The sequence below is a fragment of the Rhinatrema bivittatum genome, chromosome 7 (genome assembly GCF_901001135.1).
Source record: "Rhinatrema bivittatum chromosome 7, aRhiBiv1.1, whole genome shotgun sequence".
NCBI classification, from domain to species: Eukaryota; Metazoa; Chordata; class Amphibia; order Gymnophiona; family Rhinatrematidae; genus Rhinatrema; species Rhinatrema bivittatum.
Window position 1 is genome coordinate 186,233,305 of NC_042621.1, and position 14,539 is coordinate 186,247,843.

General features: G+C 45.8%; 1 protein-coding gene across 2 annotated transcripts in view; it reads right to left on the reverse strand.

Annotated features, from left to right (window-relative positions):
* The window catches only part of WDFY4 (WDFY family member 4), a 746,928-nt gene that overhangs the window by 417,586 nt on the left and 314,803 nt on the right, over positions 1 to 14,539 (reverse strand). For both annotated transcript variants that reach the window (XM_029609624.1, XM_029609625.1), the window contains one exon: positions 7,146 to 7,384. In XM_029609624.1, coding sequence (XP_029465484.1) covers positions 7,146 to 7,384 — 239 coding nt within the window. The remainder of the gene's footprint in view (positions 1 to 7,145; positions 7,385 to 14,539) is intronic.

The window sequence follows — 14,539 nt, forward strand, 5'->3', positions numbered from 1 at the left end:
CGTGCAATAGTGGCCCTTGAAGCTTTATGACCCCCTCCTGGGTCCACGCCACAGAATGAACAGATGGTCCGAAAGACGGAAACGGTTCGTGACCTCCAAGTAACGCAACAATACCCTCTTTACATCCAACTTCCTTAAATCTCTAGACTCTGGAGTAGAAGAATCAAGACCCACGAAAGAAGGGAGCTCCACTGACTGATTCAAGTGAAAGGAGGACACCACTTTCGGGAGAAAGACGGGAACTTTTCTTAAGGAGACTCCGGCTTCAGAAATCCGTAAGAAGGGCTCCCTGCAAGATAAGGCCTGAAGCTCGGAAACACGCCTTGCTGAGAAGATAGCCACAAGAAAAAAGACCTTCAATGTCAGATTCTTCAGGTTCGCTCATTTCAATGGCTCAAAAGAAACATTACAAAGGGTGTGGAGAACCAGATTGAGCTTCCACGAAGGACAAGGGTTCTGGACAGGAGGACACAAATGCTTAGCCCCTCTCAGAAAATGAGCCACATCCAGATGAGATGCTAGCACAACCCCTTGCACCTTTCCACGAAAATAACCAAGGGCTGCCACCTGAACTCATAGGGAATTAAACACCAGCCCCTTGGCTAATCCAGCTTGTAAAAAATCCAGAACATCTGGAATTGAAGCCCTGGACAGCTGCACTTCGTGGTCTAGACATCAGGATTCAAACACTCCCCAAACTCTAACGTACGCCATGGAGGTAGACGTTTTATGGGAATGTAAGAGCTTGGCAATAACCACAATTCGAGTAACCCTTACTCCTTAATCGCTGCCTTTCAAAAGCCATGCCGTAGACAAAAGCGATCTACCTCTCCGAAACAAACAGGGCCTTGTTGCAGGAGATTCAGAGATGACTGAAATCTCAGCAGACTGTCCACTGCTAGATTCAGAAGGTCGGCAAACCATGGATGCCTCGGCCACTCCGGAGCCATGAGTATCACCTTGCCCAGATGAGTTTTGATGCGGTGCAGAATGTTTCCGACCAATGGCCCCAGCAGAAAGACGTACAACAGAACGTCCTTTGGCCAGGGAAGGACTAGAGCATCTACTCCCTCTGCTCCTGGTTCCCATTGCCGACTAAAAAATCGAGGAACCTTGGCATTGCGGCACGTCGCCATGAGATCCATGGAAGGCATGGTCCAGTGTGTGCACAGAAGACGAAAGGCCTTTTCGGAGAGTTCCCACTCCCCCAGGTCCAACTGGTGGTGGCTGAGAAAATCGGCTTGAACATGTCCACCCCGGCAATGTTAGAGGCCACAATCTTGTAGAGGTGTTGCTCCGCCCAGTTGATTAAAAGCCAAGCTTCTGCTGCCACCAGATGACTCCTGGTTCCCCCCTGACGACTGATGTAAGCCACCATTGTCGCCTTGTTGGAGAGTACCCTCACTGATCGTCCCTCTACTAAAGGAAGGAGGGCCTGCAGCACCAATCGAACCACTTTGGTTTCCAACCGATTGATCGACCAGGAGGATTCCGTTCTTGTCCATTGGCCTTGCACTGCCGTTCCTTGACAAACCGCTCCCCACCCGGAGAGGCTGGCATCAGTGGTTACCACTATCCAGGAGGGAATTTCCAAATCCACCCCCCACCGTAAATTGTCTGGACACAGCAACCAAAGAAGACTGGACCGTGCCGAATCCGTCAGTGGGAGGAGAAGAAGAAACTGTTAGGAGAGTGGATTCCACCAGGAGAACAAGGCTGATTGAAGAGGACGCATATGCGCAAAGGCCTAAGGCACCAGTTTGAGAGTGGAAGCCATCGAACCAAGTACTTGCAATTAATCCCAGACCCTGGGATGAGGCATAGATCGCAAGGACTCCACCTGAGTGAGAAGCTTGGAAAATCTTTCCTCTGTAAGAAAAACCTTTCCTAAGATCATGTCGAACTGAGCACCCAAAAACTCCAAGGACTGGGAGGGAACCACCCAACCCAATGCGCTCAACCTCTGTAGCACCCTCTGCACCGCTGTTCTGCAAAGGTGTTCTGACTTCGCTCAAATCAGCCAATCATCCAGGTAGGGGTATACAAGAATCCTCTCCTTTCACAGGGCCGCTGCCACAACCACCATCACCTTGGTGAAGACTCTGGGCGCCATCACCAGACTGAATGGTAGAGCGCAAAATTGAAAATGATGCCCCAGGATCGCAAACCGCAAATATTTCTGATGATCCAGGCGTATAGAAATGTGCAAGTAAGCTTTTGTCAGATCCAGAGACGCTAGAAATTCCCCATAGTGTATAGATGTTATCACCGAGCGAAGAGTTTCCATACGAAAACAAGGCACCTTTAGAGTTCGATTGACTCTAAGTCTAGGATGAGACAGAAGATGCCCTCCTTCTTGGGCACCACGAAGTAGATGGATTAGCACCCTCGCCTGAGCTCTCCTGTGGGTACTGGAACTATAGTGCCTAGGTCCTATAACCGCCGCAAAGTGTCTTGTACTGCCCGGCGTTTTTGGTGGTGCCTGCATGGGGAAACCATGTACCACTCGTGGATCGGCTGAGCAAAATCTAATGCATAACTGTGTTCTACTATACTAAGGACCCACTGATCGGAGGTTAAGTTGGTCCACCCTTCTAGAAAAAGGGATAACCTCCCCCCTACTCTTGGGATGGAAGAGTGGACCAGCCTCGCTTCATTGCGCTGACTTGGGTCCCCCATGAGATTGTGGGGCTCCATCTCTGGCAGGCCAGCACCCTCAAAAGGACAGATTCCAAGAAGATTGGCAGCCGGGACCCTGTCGAAAGGATGAACCGGCGGACCGTGAAGAGCGAAACCAGCAATTTCCCCGAAATCTCGTCCGTTGAGGAAAGGATCCTCTCGTCCTGGGTCTATCCTCCGGCAACCTATGGACTTTATTCTCCCCAAGAGATTTTATCATGTCCTCCAATTGTTGCCTGAAAAGCAGCTTACTCTTGAAGGGAAAGGAACCCAGTTGAGCCTTAGACGACACGTCCGCAACCCAGTGTCTAAGCCAGAGGAGCCTGTGGGTGGACACGACCGAGACCATAGTCCTGCCAGAAGTCCGTAACAGATCATAAAGCGCGTCAGCACTGTAAGCTACCGCCGTCTACAGTCGCCCCGCTTGCACCGCCTCACTCGCAGAAAGGGATGCTGCTCCTTACAAATCCTGCAACCAGAGGAGACTGGCTCGTAGCACAAAACTGCTGCACATAGCGGCCCGGACCCCTAGGGTGGAAACCTCAAAAATCTTTTTAAGTTGCAACTCCAATTTGTGATCCTGCAAATCCTTCAGGGCAGTGGCTCCTGTTACAGGGATGGTGATTTTCTTGGTCACTGCCGAGACCACGGCGTCCACCTTAGGGACCTTAAGGAGGTCTAGCGCTTTCCCAGGAAGCAGGTATAACTTGTCCATAGCCTGACTTACCTTTAATCCAAGGTCCAGAATGTCCAACTCCTTAAACAAAAGATCCGTAACTGACATATGAAACAGAAAGGATCGAGCTGGACCCCTGAGCCCCACCATCACAGGATCCATAGCCCCAAACCGTGAGTCCTCCAAAGAAACCTCAATGCCCAGCTCCTCTAGAATGGCCGGGATAAATGGATCTAGTGCATCCCTTCTGAACAGGCAGACCACTTTGGGATCATCGCCCTCCTTTAGAGGCGTGCCCACTGGCTTGGCCGGTTGGAGCTGGTAATCCTGATCCGTATCCGGTCCCTCACCAGGGACTTGCGGAGGAGACTCCCCTTCATCCGCACCGTCCGTATATGAACTGTCCACCAGACCAGAAAGGAACCGGACAGGGCGTTTGGCCTTGGGGGCTTCTATACCACTGTGTGACTTGGAGGCTTGTGGAGTGATGAGGCTCCTGTCCCAGCCTCCAGTAACGCCGGGACCTTATGGGGTACCTTAGTACCCTGGCTCTTTGCTGTTTTCTATGCTTTGAAGGTTTTATGCAGCAACAAAACAAAATTGGAGGAGAACGAGAAAGAAGACTCATCCGAGTCTTTCCCCTGTTCCTCCACTGAGGAAGAGATCTGAGTGCCTGTAAGTCGACCCCCCCCCAGGGGCAGAACGCGGCGAAAGAGGTGGTGGGGAGCTCCCCGCCTGCAGGGCAGCCTTCTCCTGCTCCCTGAACGTTCGCAGTAAGGCTTCAGTACCTGCGCTGAGGAGAAAAGGGTCCTGAGGTTGCCGCACTAATTCTCCCCTCCCACGTCCACACGTATGCTTGCTCTAGAGCTGCTGCGATGCGATTTTGCCGGAATCGGCTTCCCCGAAGAGCCTTCCCCTCCCGACAAGCAACAGGTACAAACTCCGGCCCGCCAGCCGCACCATGCAGCATGACGCCCGAGCTAAATTAGGATTGGGGGCCGAAAAAAGAACCAGCATGACCAAGACAAATCCTTAGGAGCTCGTAGGAACTGAAAAGGACGGCGAAAATGGCATCGGAAGGAAGGAGGGCCGAAAGAGACCGCTAGGCCGGCTCAGAAATTTAAAAAATCATTTCAGCGTTGGGTTTTTTTTTCCTGTGTGCAGATCTTCAGAGAGTGAGTGAACCGGGCTCCCTGGTATCACCCTCAGCTGCGGGCAGTTACAGGGCTCCCAACCCTCTGCTCCAGAGCCTCTGCTACCAGGGGGGATGGTCCCACCAGGACCTAGCAAACCCCTGGGAGGCTTAAAGTAAAGAGATATCTTCTCTCCTTGTTGGTTTTTTTTTTTTTGTTGTTTTCTTTACTAAATCCTTGTCTTTTTAAGATTTCCCAAGGAACGAATACCAACAAACTAAAAACCTAACACCAAACCCAGACTAAAGGTTTTGCACCTCCACCATCTGCTGGAGATAGAGATATACTGACAGACTCTAGGTGGCACCTCAGGGGTATAGGACGGAGTCTGTTAAAACTTCTCTGTCTCCATCTGCTGGAGGGGAGGCAAAACCCAGGAGTCTGAACTGATCCGAGTACGTATAGGGAACTATGGTTATGGGACTTATCTGACCTGCAGGAGCTTTTAATCTATTTTACAGCAGTGCATTAGATCCCAGAAGTGATACTGTCGGACCAGAAGTGTCAATGTTGGTTCACTGGACTTCCAGGTGGGACCCTCTCCCCCACTATTCAGATCCTCAGACTTTCAGGAAACTCTCTGCTCCTCAGAATTCCAAGAAAAAAGCCCTCATTTGACCCTCCCTGAACTGCTCTCCCAAGGTGGTCCATAGGCCAAAGAGTTTGCCCACCCCTATATGAGACTGACAACACTGGAAACTGAAAGCCTCTATATTAATAGAACAGTAAACCACAACATTTCTTCCTAACATTTCTTCCTACTGCTGTATCCATAGGACTTGCTCCTGTTCTGAAGTCACCACATCTAGAAAGTGAAAGAATAAATCAGTTCCCAAATTACTTTATTCCTTGGCCTCTCTGCTGAGACTGCCAGCTAGAATACTAATTAGTAGGGTTACATAGGCCCAAGATTTTTATTTTAGGTTTTTTTTTCCAGGGGTATATTTTGTTTTGTTTTTTTGTTTAATATTTTATTTTTTCATTTCATTTCCTTTGCCAAATCAAAAAAAAATATTAAACACCCTAAAAAGAAAATCAAAACAACAACAAAAAATCAAAATGGGCCTCCCAGAGGCCCTCCAACCTCACTTCTGCCCCAATAGAAGCCTCAGAGCCCAGACCCAAGTCCAGAATCAGTTGTGACCTCCCCCTGACCCTTCAATCCTTCTCCCTTCTGCTGCAAACTAGCTTGGGGTCTAGGCCTGCCTAGCTTCACCTAGCCAGACCCCTCCACCCCCCCCCCCCCAAATAAGTAATTGGCTCCAGGGAGTGGGCACCTCCCCCAGCCCCCACATACTCCTTCCGTGGGGAGGCAGTGGTTTTAAAGGGCAGGAAAGAAGCCTACTCACTCCTGCCTTGTTGTGGTCTCTTAAAAAATGGCAGTGCTGGCCCTCTAAATGGTGCTAAAATGATGTTACTTCACTGACTCTCTCAGGTGCGGCTGGTACCATATTGCACAGACATACTAGCCATACAACCACTGGACTCCAATGGAAGAGGTAATGGGGACTAAGGAGGTGTCCCTGGCCTCCAGTCCCAATGACTTTTGGAAGAAGAGGGAGTGGGACGGTTAGAGAGGTACAGTTAGATCCAGCCAGGCAGACCCAAACAAGGAGCAAGGAAGGTTGGAGGAGCCTGGGGAGGCCCTTGCTGGGTCTGCTCTGGGCCCCAAGCTTCTTTTGGGGTGTGTGGGAGGGATTCAGAGGGCCTCCAGAACATCTTTTTTTTTTCACTCACACACACACAGAAAAACAAAGACACCCAAAAATGTTCAGATATTTACATGAGTCCATTGTCGGTTCATTGCATTTGGAATGAATCGAAAATGGATTCATTTGTCCCATTTTTAGTGTTCCTTTGAAATGAATGCACATCCCTACTAAATACTTCCAGTTGTGAAGTGGACACATGCCGACTAGGAGTTAGGCCAAGCAATAAGCCTAGTTCAGATAGGTCTCTTATATGTGTGATTAAAATACTTGCAATGGGATCTCGTGTAAAGAATCTGGCGCCTAAGTTATTGTATGTAAATGTGTAATGCAAGGAGATGCGTACACATGATGAGGTAACTGTGCATTTCCAAGATTTAATCCCTTTAACCACATTTGGAAATACATAAATGTAAACTGCATCATCATCATTATTAGTCTTCCTGTTTCTTTCTTTCAAAGGAATGTCACAGAGAAGTTTCTGCTTATGGAGGATAATTTTTGAAGGAATTTGCCTGATGACTATGCAGTTACTGGAGTATATTCTCCAGGCTGAAAACTGCTCTCTCCTCAGCAGTATGAACACTATTTCATAGAGTGCGTACTTTTGCCCATGTTGAAAAAAAGGTGGAGCATGGAGCAGATTTAGAGCTGGCAAGCTAAAGCACACAGAGATTTCATTATTAAATTTCCACTTGTACTTTATTGTGCACACTTTGCACTTGCTGGGCTCTGTGGGGTTGAAAATTGCTATTCAGGTTCTTACTAGCATTTCAATACCTCTCAATATATCTCCTATATTATCTTCTTTTCTCTTTTCTAGCCCCACACAAAGACAATTTTGTAAACAGCAGAGGAAAGACATCAACTATAGAAAAGAAGTTCTACCTTCCAGTTTTGATTTGGAACAGACAGTGCATGAGGCAGGTGATAAAATTTATATTGGAGTTGTAAGTGGCAAAGATGATATCCAACTGATCAAGAAGGACTTTCAGCACATAAAGCAGGTTTAGCAATTCAGTGAGCAACTGGCGTGATCTGGAGAGGCAGTAAAGGATAGCTCGGTTCAAACTGCTGTACAGGCTAGTAAAGATGTTTTCCCTTTGAGAAAAGGCATTGTCCATTACCTAAAACATAAAAGACAAAAATACATGTGGGCAAATTGATTAATATTCTGTTTCAGTCGTTGCTCTTCTTTGTATTTATTCCACTATATTATACATTAGCATTTCTCAAATTGGAAACGGTTTCCTAGTCACAATCTTTAACTGAATTTAATACTGTGGTCCATGTTCAACAAAATTAAATGTTGTGCCGCTCAATATGAATTCTTATATATATTTACTTTTAATTAGACTTTTTAAATTACACATTATTCCTCACTTTCAGGTAGATTTTAAAAAGTCTTACGCATGCTGAAGCTGGGAGACATGCGCAGAAGTCAAGTTGGCGTGTGCCGCGTGAATCTCCTGGTAAACGCAAAAACGTTTTTGCAAAAAAAGGGCGGAGAGTGGGTGTGGTCTGAGTGGGGCATGGGCATTCCTAGTTGTCTCAATGTAATCTGCATTATAAATATTTATGCGCACAAGCACTCGCCGGGGTCCCTTGCTGCGTAACCTTACTTCTGCTATGGATGGCGAGTAAGTCCTGAAACAAAACAATATAGGCTAGTCAGCAGGATTTTAAGGGTAGGGGCTAACAGGGTAAAAGGGAAGCTAATTAACTAGGGAGGGTAGGAAGTCCTATCCTTTACTTAGGCTAACTGGGAGTGAACTGGGGAAACTGGTAATTGCACTGTCACAGGTATCTACTAAAACGTCCCTATTTATGTGGAAGAGGTGATATTTGTATGCACATGCGCACGTCCATATTAAATTGCACGCACATGTACGTGTTCAGCCTATTTTATACAATGCACACATTTACACGTGTATGCTTTAAAATGGTCACATTCATCAGCATGAGCCAGCATACATGCACGTACATGTGCACCTGCGTGACTATTTAGAAGTTACCATCCCCAAGATTACTTCTGTATTTTTAACAAGTAGTAAAGGCTTCTAAACAAAATAAATACAATAATTTTTCATAACAAACTGTGACAATTTATATTTAGAAGAAAGTTTTACTTTTCAGTCTCTTGTTGTAGAGGATGTATTGCACTACTTATGAAAATAACATTAATGCACATTTTTAGGCACTACAAAGTCATATTGTAACTGTGTCACATAGTTTTTAATTTAATAGCCAATTGTGGCATTTTTTTTCTTGCTAAACATTAAAAATGAAAGTTAATTTAATCACTATTAAATATTTGTTTATTTATTCATGCCGCAAACTCATGATTAGTTTTCCAAACTTGACTAAAATCAGTCAGCAACCAATGGATCAGGCCAGGGCTCAGGAGCCAACACATTTGTCTTATCCACTGCCGTCTTGAAAGTGATAATGATTAATTATAAAGGTAAACATAATCAAAGTTCCAAATCCCAACAGCAAAATGCTATTTTACCCATAGAAAGGGTTTTAATTATTGCCCATCCTCAATGCAGGTACAATTATCCATATAGTTCAACAACAGAGGTAAATTTGTCTGCATTGTAAATAAGCATTCCCAGGGTTGGAGAAAGGGGGGATAGTTTTGCACAATGAAAACTATTGACATTGTTTTTCTTGAATCAATAATCCACCAAGAAAGCAAATCTGTGTGGGTAATTTGTAAGGGGATAATAATCAAAGCAAACATATGCTCATACATTTACTTTGATTTATTGGTGCAAACCCTGCAGGAAAATGTACCTCGGGAGTTTACACAAACACAAGTAATTTGATTATTGCCCCTTAAATGATCAATACTTCATTAAGCAAGTTTGCTTACCATAAATAAGGTTCTCCATAGACAGCAGGATGAAATGGCCATAACATGTGGGTGACATCATCTGACGGTGCCAAACCGACCCTTCTCTCTAGCTCAGTAGAGCTTTTACTACTAAGCATGCATAGGAGTTCCCGCGCATGTCCTATCTCGTAAGTCCCTCAATCAATTATAGAGCTTAGCTTTAGTTAGAAGGTTGATTCTCCAGGGAGGCAGGCTGGTATTAAATATGGCTAATCCATCCTGTCTATGGAGAATGCCATTTATGGTGATGAAACTTGCTATCCCTATCGGCAAGGAGGACTGATTTAGCTCTGATACGTCCGGAGTCCAAAGCTGAGAGTTGCAGGCTGAGCAGTAACTAAAAAAGCAACCTAGACAATCTGTGGAGAGTGAACTACTGGATGAACAGGCTGTACAAACTGCTTGCCCAAGTTATTGTCACTTCTTGAAAGATTGTCAATACAGTGATGGTATGTGAAGGTGTGAACTAACAACTAGACTGCAGCGTTGCAGATTATCTTCAATGGACACAGCTCTTAGTTGAGCCACTGATTGCCTTTGACAGAGTCTGTGATTTGGAGGTCAGCCAAAGCATAGCAATATGCAATACATTCTGCTAGCTAGATGGACAATGTGCATTTGACAACAGCTATTTCAAGTTTCTTAGGGTTGTAAGAGATGAAAAGTTGAGAAGCCGACAATGTGGTTCAATTCTCTTCAGATAATAGGCCAAAGCCCTTTTACAGTCCAGTGAATGGAGGACCTTCTCCCCTTAATGTGCATGAGGTATTGGAAAGAATGAGGATTACTTTAAAAAAAAATTTGCACCAGCTCTCTGTTTACACACGTATGGGCTCACATACAAATGCGTGGGAATTTTATATTGTGCATGCTAAATATGTGTAACTTTTGCGTACATGTTGCGAATGGATATTGATTGTTTTCCATGTGCTTCTGGTCCTCCCGGGCCACCACCAGTACTACAAAGTAGAAGGCCTACCATCCTTAATTCAGATGTCTGATATATGTACTGCACTAAGACTACCGCTCTCCATGCTCATACTGGCTAGCCTTGCAGTTAGGGCTGTGCTTCCTTTCTGAAGGCTCCCAGCTCACATCTTCCATTCTCTTCAAAGAGACCTTGGGGTGATAGTGTCTAATGATATGAAGTCTGCGAAACAATGCGACAAGGCAATAGCAAAAGCCAGAAGAATGCTGGGATGCATAGAGAGAGGAATATCGAGTAAGAAAAGGGAAGTGATTATCCCCTTGTACGGGTCCTTGGTGAGGCCTCACCTGGAGTACTGTGTTCAGTTCTGGAGACCGTATCTACAAAGAGACAAGGACAAGATGGAAGCGGTACAGAGAAGGGCAACCAGGAAGGTGGAGGGTCTTCATCGGATGACATACGAGGAGAGATTGAAGAATCTAAATATGTTCTCCCTGGAGGAAAGGAGGAGCAGGGGTGATATGATTCAGACTTTCAGATACTTGAAAAACTTTAATGATCCAAAGACAACGACAAACCTTTTCCGTCAGAAAAAAATCAGCAGAACCAGAGGTCACGAGCTGAGGCTCCAGGGAGGAAGACTAAGAACTAATGTCAGGAAGTATTTCTTCACGGAGAGGGTGGTGGATGCCTGGAATGCCCTTCCGGAGGAAGTGGTGAAGTCTAAAACTGTGAACGACTTCAAGTGGAGGCAGCAAAACACTGCATGGAGCGGCAGTAGCCACAGAGGCATTCACGGAGCGGGATGCCAGTGGCCAGTAGTTAGTGTTCCACCTTCACTGAGTGGAAGGATGGAAGGCTGCTATCTCCAAAAAATAAAAATAAAAACAGGGGTGGGTAAGAGTATGGGGCAAGGGTGTGGCCTGCTTGTTATAGTGGTTGCTTCCCCTAATTGAGCTGGATGTCACTTGGATGCAGATACGGAGCTGCTCTCTAAATTGGTGGTGGGGTGGAGGGGAATTAGGGCTGGAGGGTACTGGAAGCCAATAGTAACAGGTGGGAGAGAGAAAAAGGGAAAAAAAAATGGATAAAGTGCGTAGCTTGCTGGGCAGACTGGATGGGCCGTTTGGTCTTCTTCTGCCGTCGTTTCTATGTTTCTATGTAATATTTAGATCTCTCAAAAACCTATTTTTCAATGAACATCTGCCTGCTAAAAGACTGCTTAGAGTGTGTTCTACAAGGCATCCAGGAATCATGTGTTTTCTGAGGATTCTTACACCCACGTTCCCAGCTGAGAGCAATCAGTCACTCCTTGGTGTTTAAATGACCTGGCCCCTTCATCTACACCCACCAATGGTAAATTATATGGACTATAACACTAAACTGATTTCAAGGAATCATCAGCACTGGTCTATCACCAGCAGCTGGGTCTGAGGTATAAATGTCATCAACTATTCTCCATTTATACTGAATCAACAGGTCAAAGGATTAGTATGATAGAAGAAATGACAGTTTGAAGAGAAAACCTGAGCTGGATATATTGTAAGACACATGATACAAATTACTGTGAAATAAATACAGCCAAATAAAAAGGTCTATTTCTAGATGGAGAGAAATACTGATTCACAGGGAATAAGGGTAAGCCTAATATATTAATCATCCAGACCTGCAATAAGCACAAAATAATGCTTTCTATTCAGTTTGTGGTGCAACTGGATGTGCTAGATATGGGTACAGGGATCTGTTCTAGTAGGCAGAGAGACAGCTCCAGTGACTGTGAAGAGAAGAAGCTACATTACATGTAAATTCAAAGTATGTACACTCTTCCTTTTATCAGGAGAGCAGCAACCTAAGGATTCACATGCACCAGGACTTAGTGGCCTCCAATATGCAAGGCAGTGCTCTCAAGTGCTACCTCTTAGCCCTGAAGAAGACGAGGAGGAGGATGGATCTGCAGAGCAGCACCTCACATCTGAGCAGTGACAGCCCATGATGGAGGAGGAGAACATGGCTGAGACCCAGGCAACAGTTACCCAATCTCTCATGCCAGATCTCCAGCAGCTTGCAGGTGGCCACGAAATGCCCAGCTCTAAGGAGGAGGACAACATTTAATTGAAATGAATGCCAGACTGGTGGAGGAGATGGCAGGACTCCGGACTGAGATGCAGAGTATGTAGCAGGAGATTAGGGTGTTTGGCAGGAGCTAGGGGCATTCATGATGCAAAGGAGGCACAGATTGCAGTGTGGACAGAGATGCTCCAGAGGAGGCAACTCTGACAGCCACAATCCCCGCCAGCTTCATACTATGTAATGGCTCCCTGGATGCAGCCCCACCAGTCTTTGCAGCACTATGAGGTTGGATAGCACTTTCCCAGGCTGGAGTTCCATCTGCTCCCTTGGCTGCTCCATCTGTGTCTCTACATCATAGTACCACATCCTCTTATGCTACCACCAGCTGCACCACTGCAGCATGCAGCAACATCCATGCCATCACCACAGAGTGATGCTCCCTCCCATCTATTAAGGTACAGGTGGCTGAGGAGGATAGGCCCACCTCAGCAGCCTGGAGCCCTCAGCTGCATCACAGCCCTCCATGCCCATCTGGCAGGTATTAAGATGTGCAACTGCCCCCAGGTCCCATGCTCTCTGAGGTCAGTGTCAGCTATGATCTGACACCACTGTAGAGGAGCACTAGGCTTGGATACTCCAAAACACCAGAGCTTAACCCATCCCACAAAAGAGTGTGGCCAAGAAAGAACTAGATATGATTTTCTGTATTATTTATTGAGCATATCATGTATATAAATTCACTATCACTGTCTAAAATATATTTGTATCTTCTACAGCCTGCCATTGACTCAGGCAATGTATTTCCTGCAATTCCTCCTGAGTCAGTTCTTCTTCCTCCTCCTCTTCATCCTGATTATCTTCCAGTCCCTCTGGATGTTAGTGCTCACCCCGCCAGGAGGGCGGAGTGAGCGATCTGTTATCAATCAGCTCCTCCCAAGGGGAGGAGTTAGCGATCTGATAGGCTTGGCTCCTGTAGGAGGAGGAATTAGCAATCTTGTTAGTGCTCTGCTCCCCCAGAGGGGAGAAGTTGGCAAAGTGTTATGCTTTGTTCCTATAGAAGGAGGAGCCAGCAACCTGTATGAGCCTCACGTGGAGTTAGCTATCTGATATGGATCTGCTTCCGCAGAGAAAGGAGTAATGGTCTGATAAGTGGCAGATGATGATACCACTCTATTAGTGTAAGGAGTAACACTTAGTAGAAATAGTGAATCCCTGGGCCAGTGGCAGATGACAGCGCCCTCAAGTGGAGATCCTGAGAGGGACCACCGGCTAGGCTGGAGTATTGAGACAGGAAACACAGAGTAGGATTAAATGGACAATTTTCTCAGTGGAAGGGAGTGGGCAGTGGAGTGCCTCAAGGATCTGTATTGGGACCCTTACTTTTCAATATATTTATAAATGATCTGGAAAGAAATACGACGAGTGAGGTAATCAAATTTGCAAATGATACAAAATTGTTCAGAGTAGTTAAATCACAAGCAGATTGTGATAAATTGCAGGAAGACCTTGTGAGACTGGAAAATTAGGCATCGAAATGGCAGATGAAATTTCATGTGGATAAGTGCAAGGTGATGTATATAGGGAAAAATAACCCATGCTATAGTTACACAATGTTAGGTTCCATATTAGGTTCTACTATCCATGAAAGAGATCTAGGCATCATAGTGTATAATACATTTAAATCATTGGCTCAGTGTGCTACGGCAGTCAAAAAAGCAAACAGAATGTTGGGAATTATTAGAAAGGGAATGGTGAATAAAACGGAAAATGTCATAATGCCGCTGTATTGCTCCATGGAGAGACCGCACCTTGAATATTGTGTACAATTCTGGTTGCCGCATCTCAAAAAAGATATAATTGCGATGGAGAAGGTACAGAGAAGGGCTATCAAAATGATAAGGGGAATGGAACAGCTCCCCTATGAGGAAAGACTAAAGAGGTTAGGACTTTTCAGCTTGGAGAACAGACGGCTGAGGGGGGGATATGATAGAGGTGTTTAAAATCATGAGAGGTCTAGAACGGGTAGATGTGAATCGGTTATTTACTCTTTCAGATAACAGAAAGAATAGGGGGCACTCCATGAATTTAGCATGTAGCACATTTAAAACCGTATCTTCCGGCGTATAAGACGACTGGGCGTATAAGACGACCCCCAACTTTTCCAGTTAAAATATAGAGTTTGGAATATACTTGCCATATAAGACTACCCCTCTTCCAACGCATTCCAACATTTACAGCAGGAGGGAGTGACTCGAGAAGTGAGGGCGTGCTGCCCGATTGGCCGGGTCTGGGCAAAAGGGGCTTGCACCGACCAATTAGGCAGTGCACCTTCGCTCCTCGAGTCACTCCCTCCCCTCACCGGATGCAGTAAAAAAGTTCATTCTG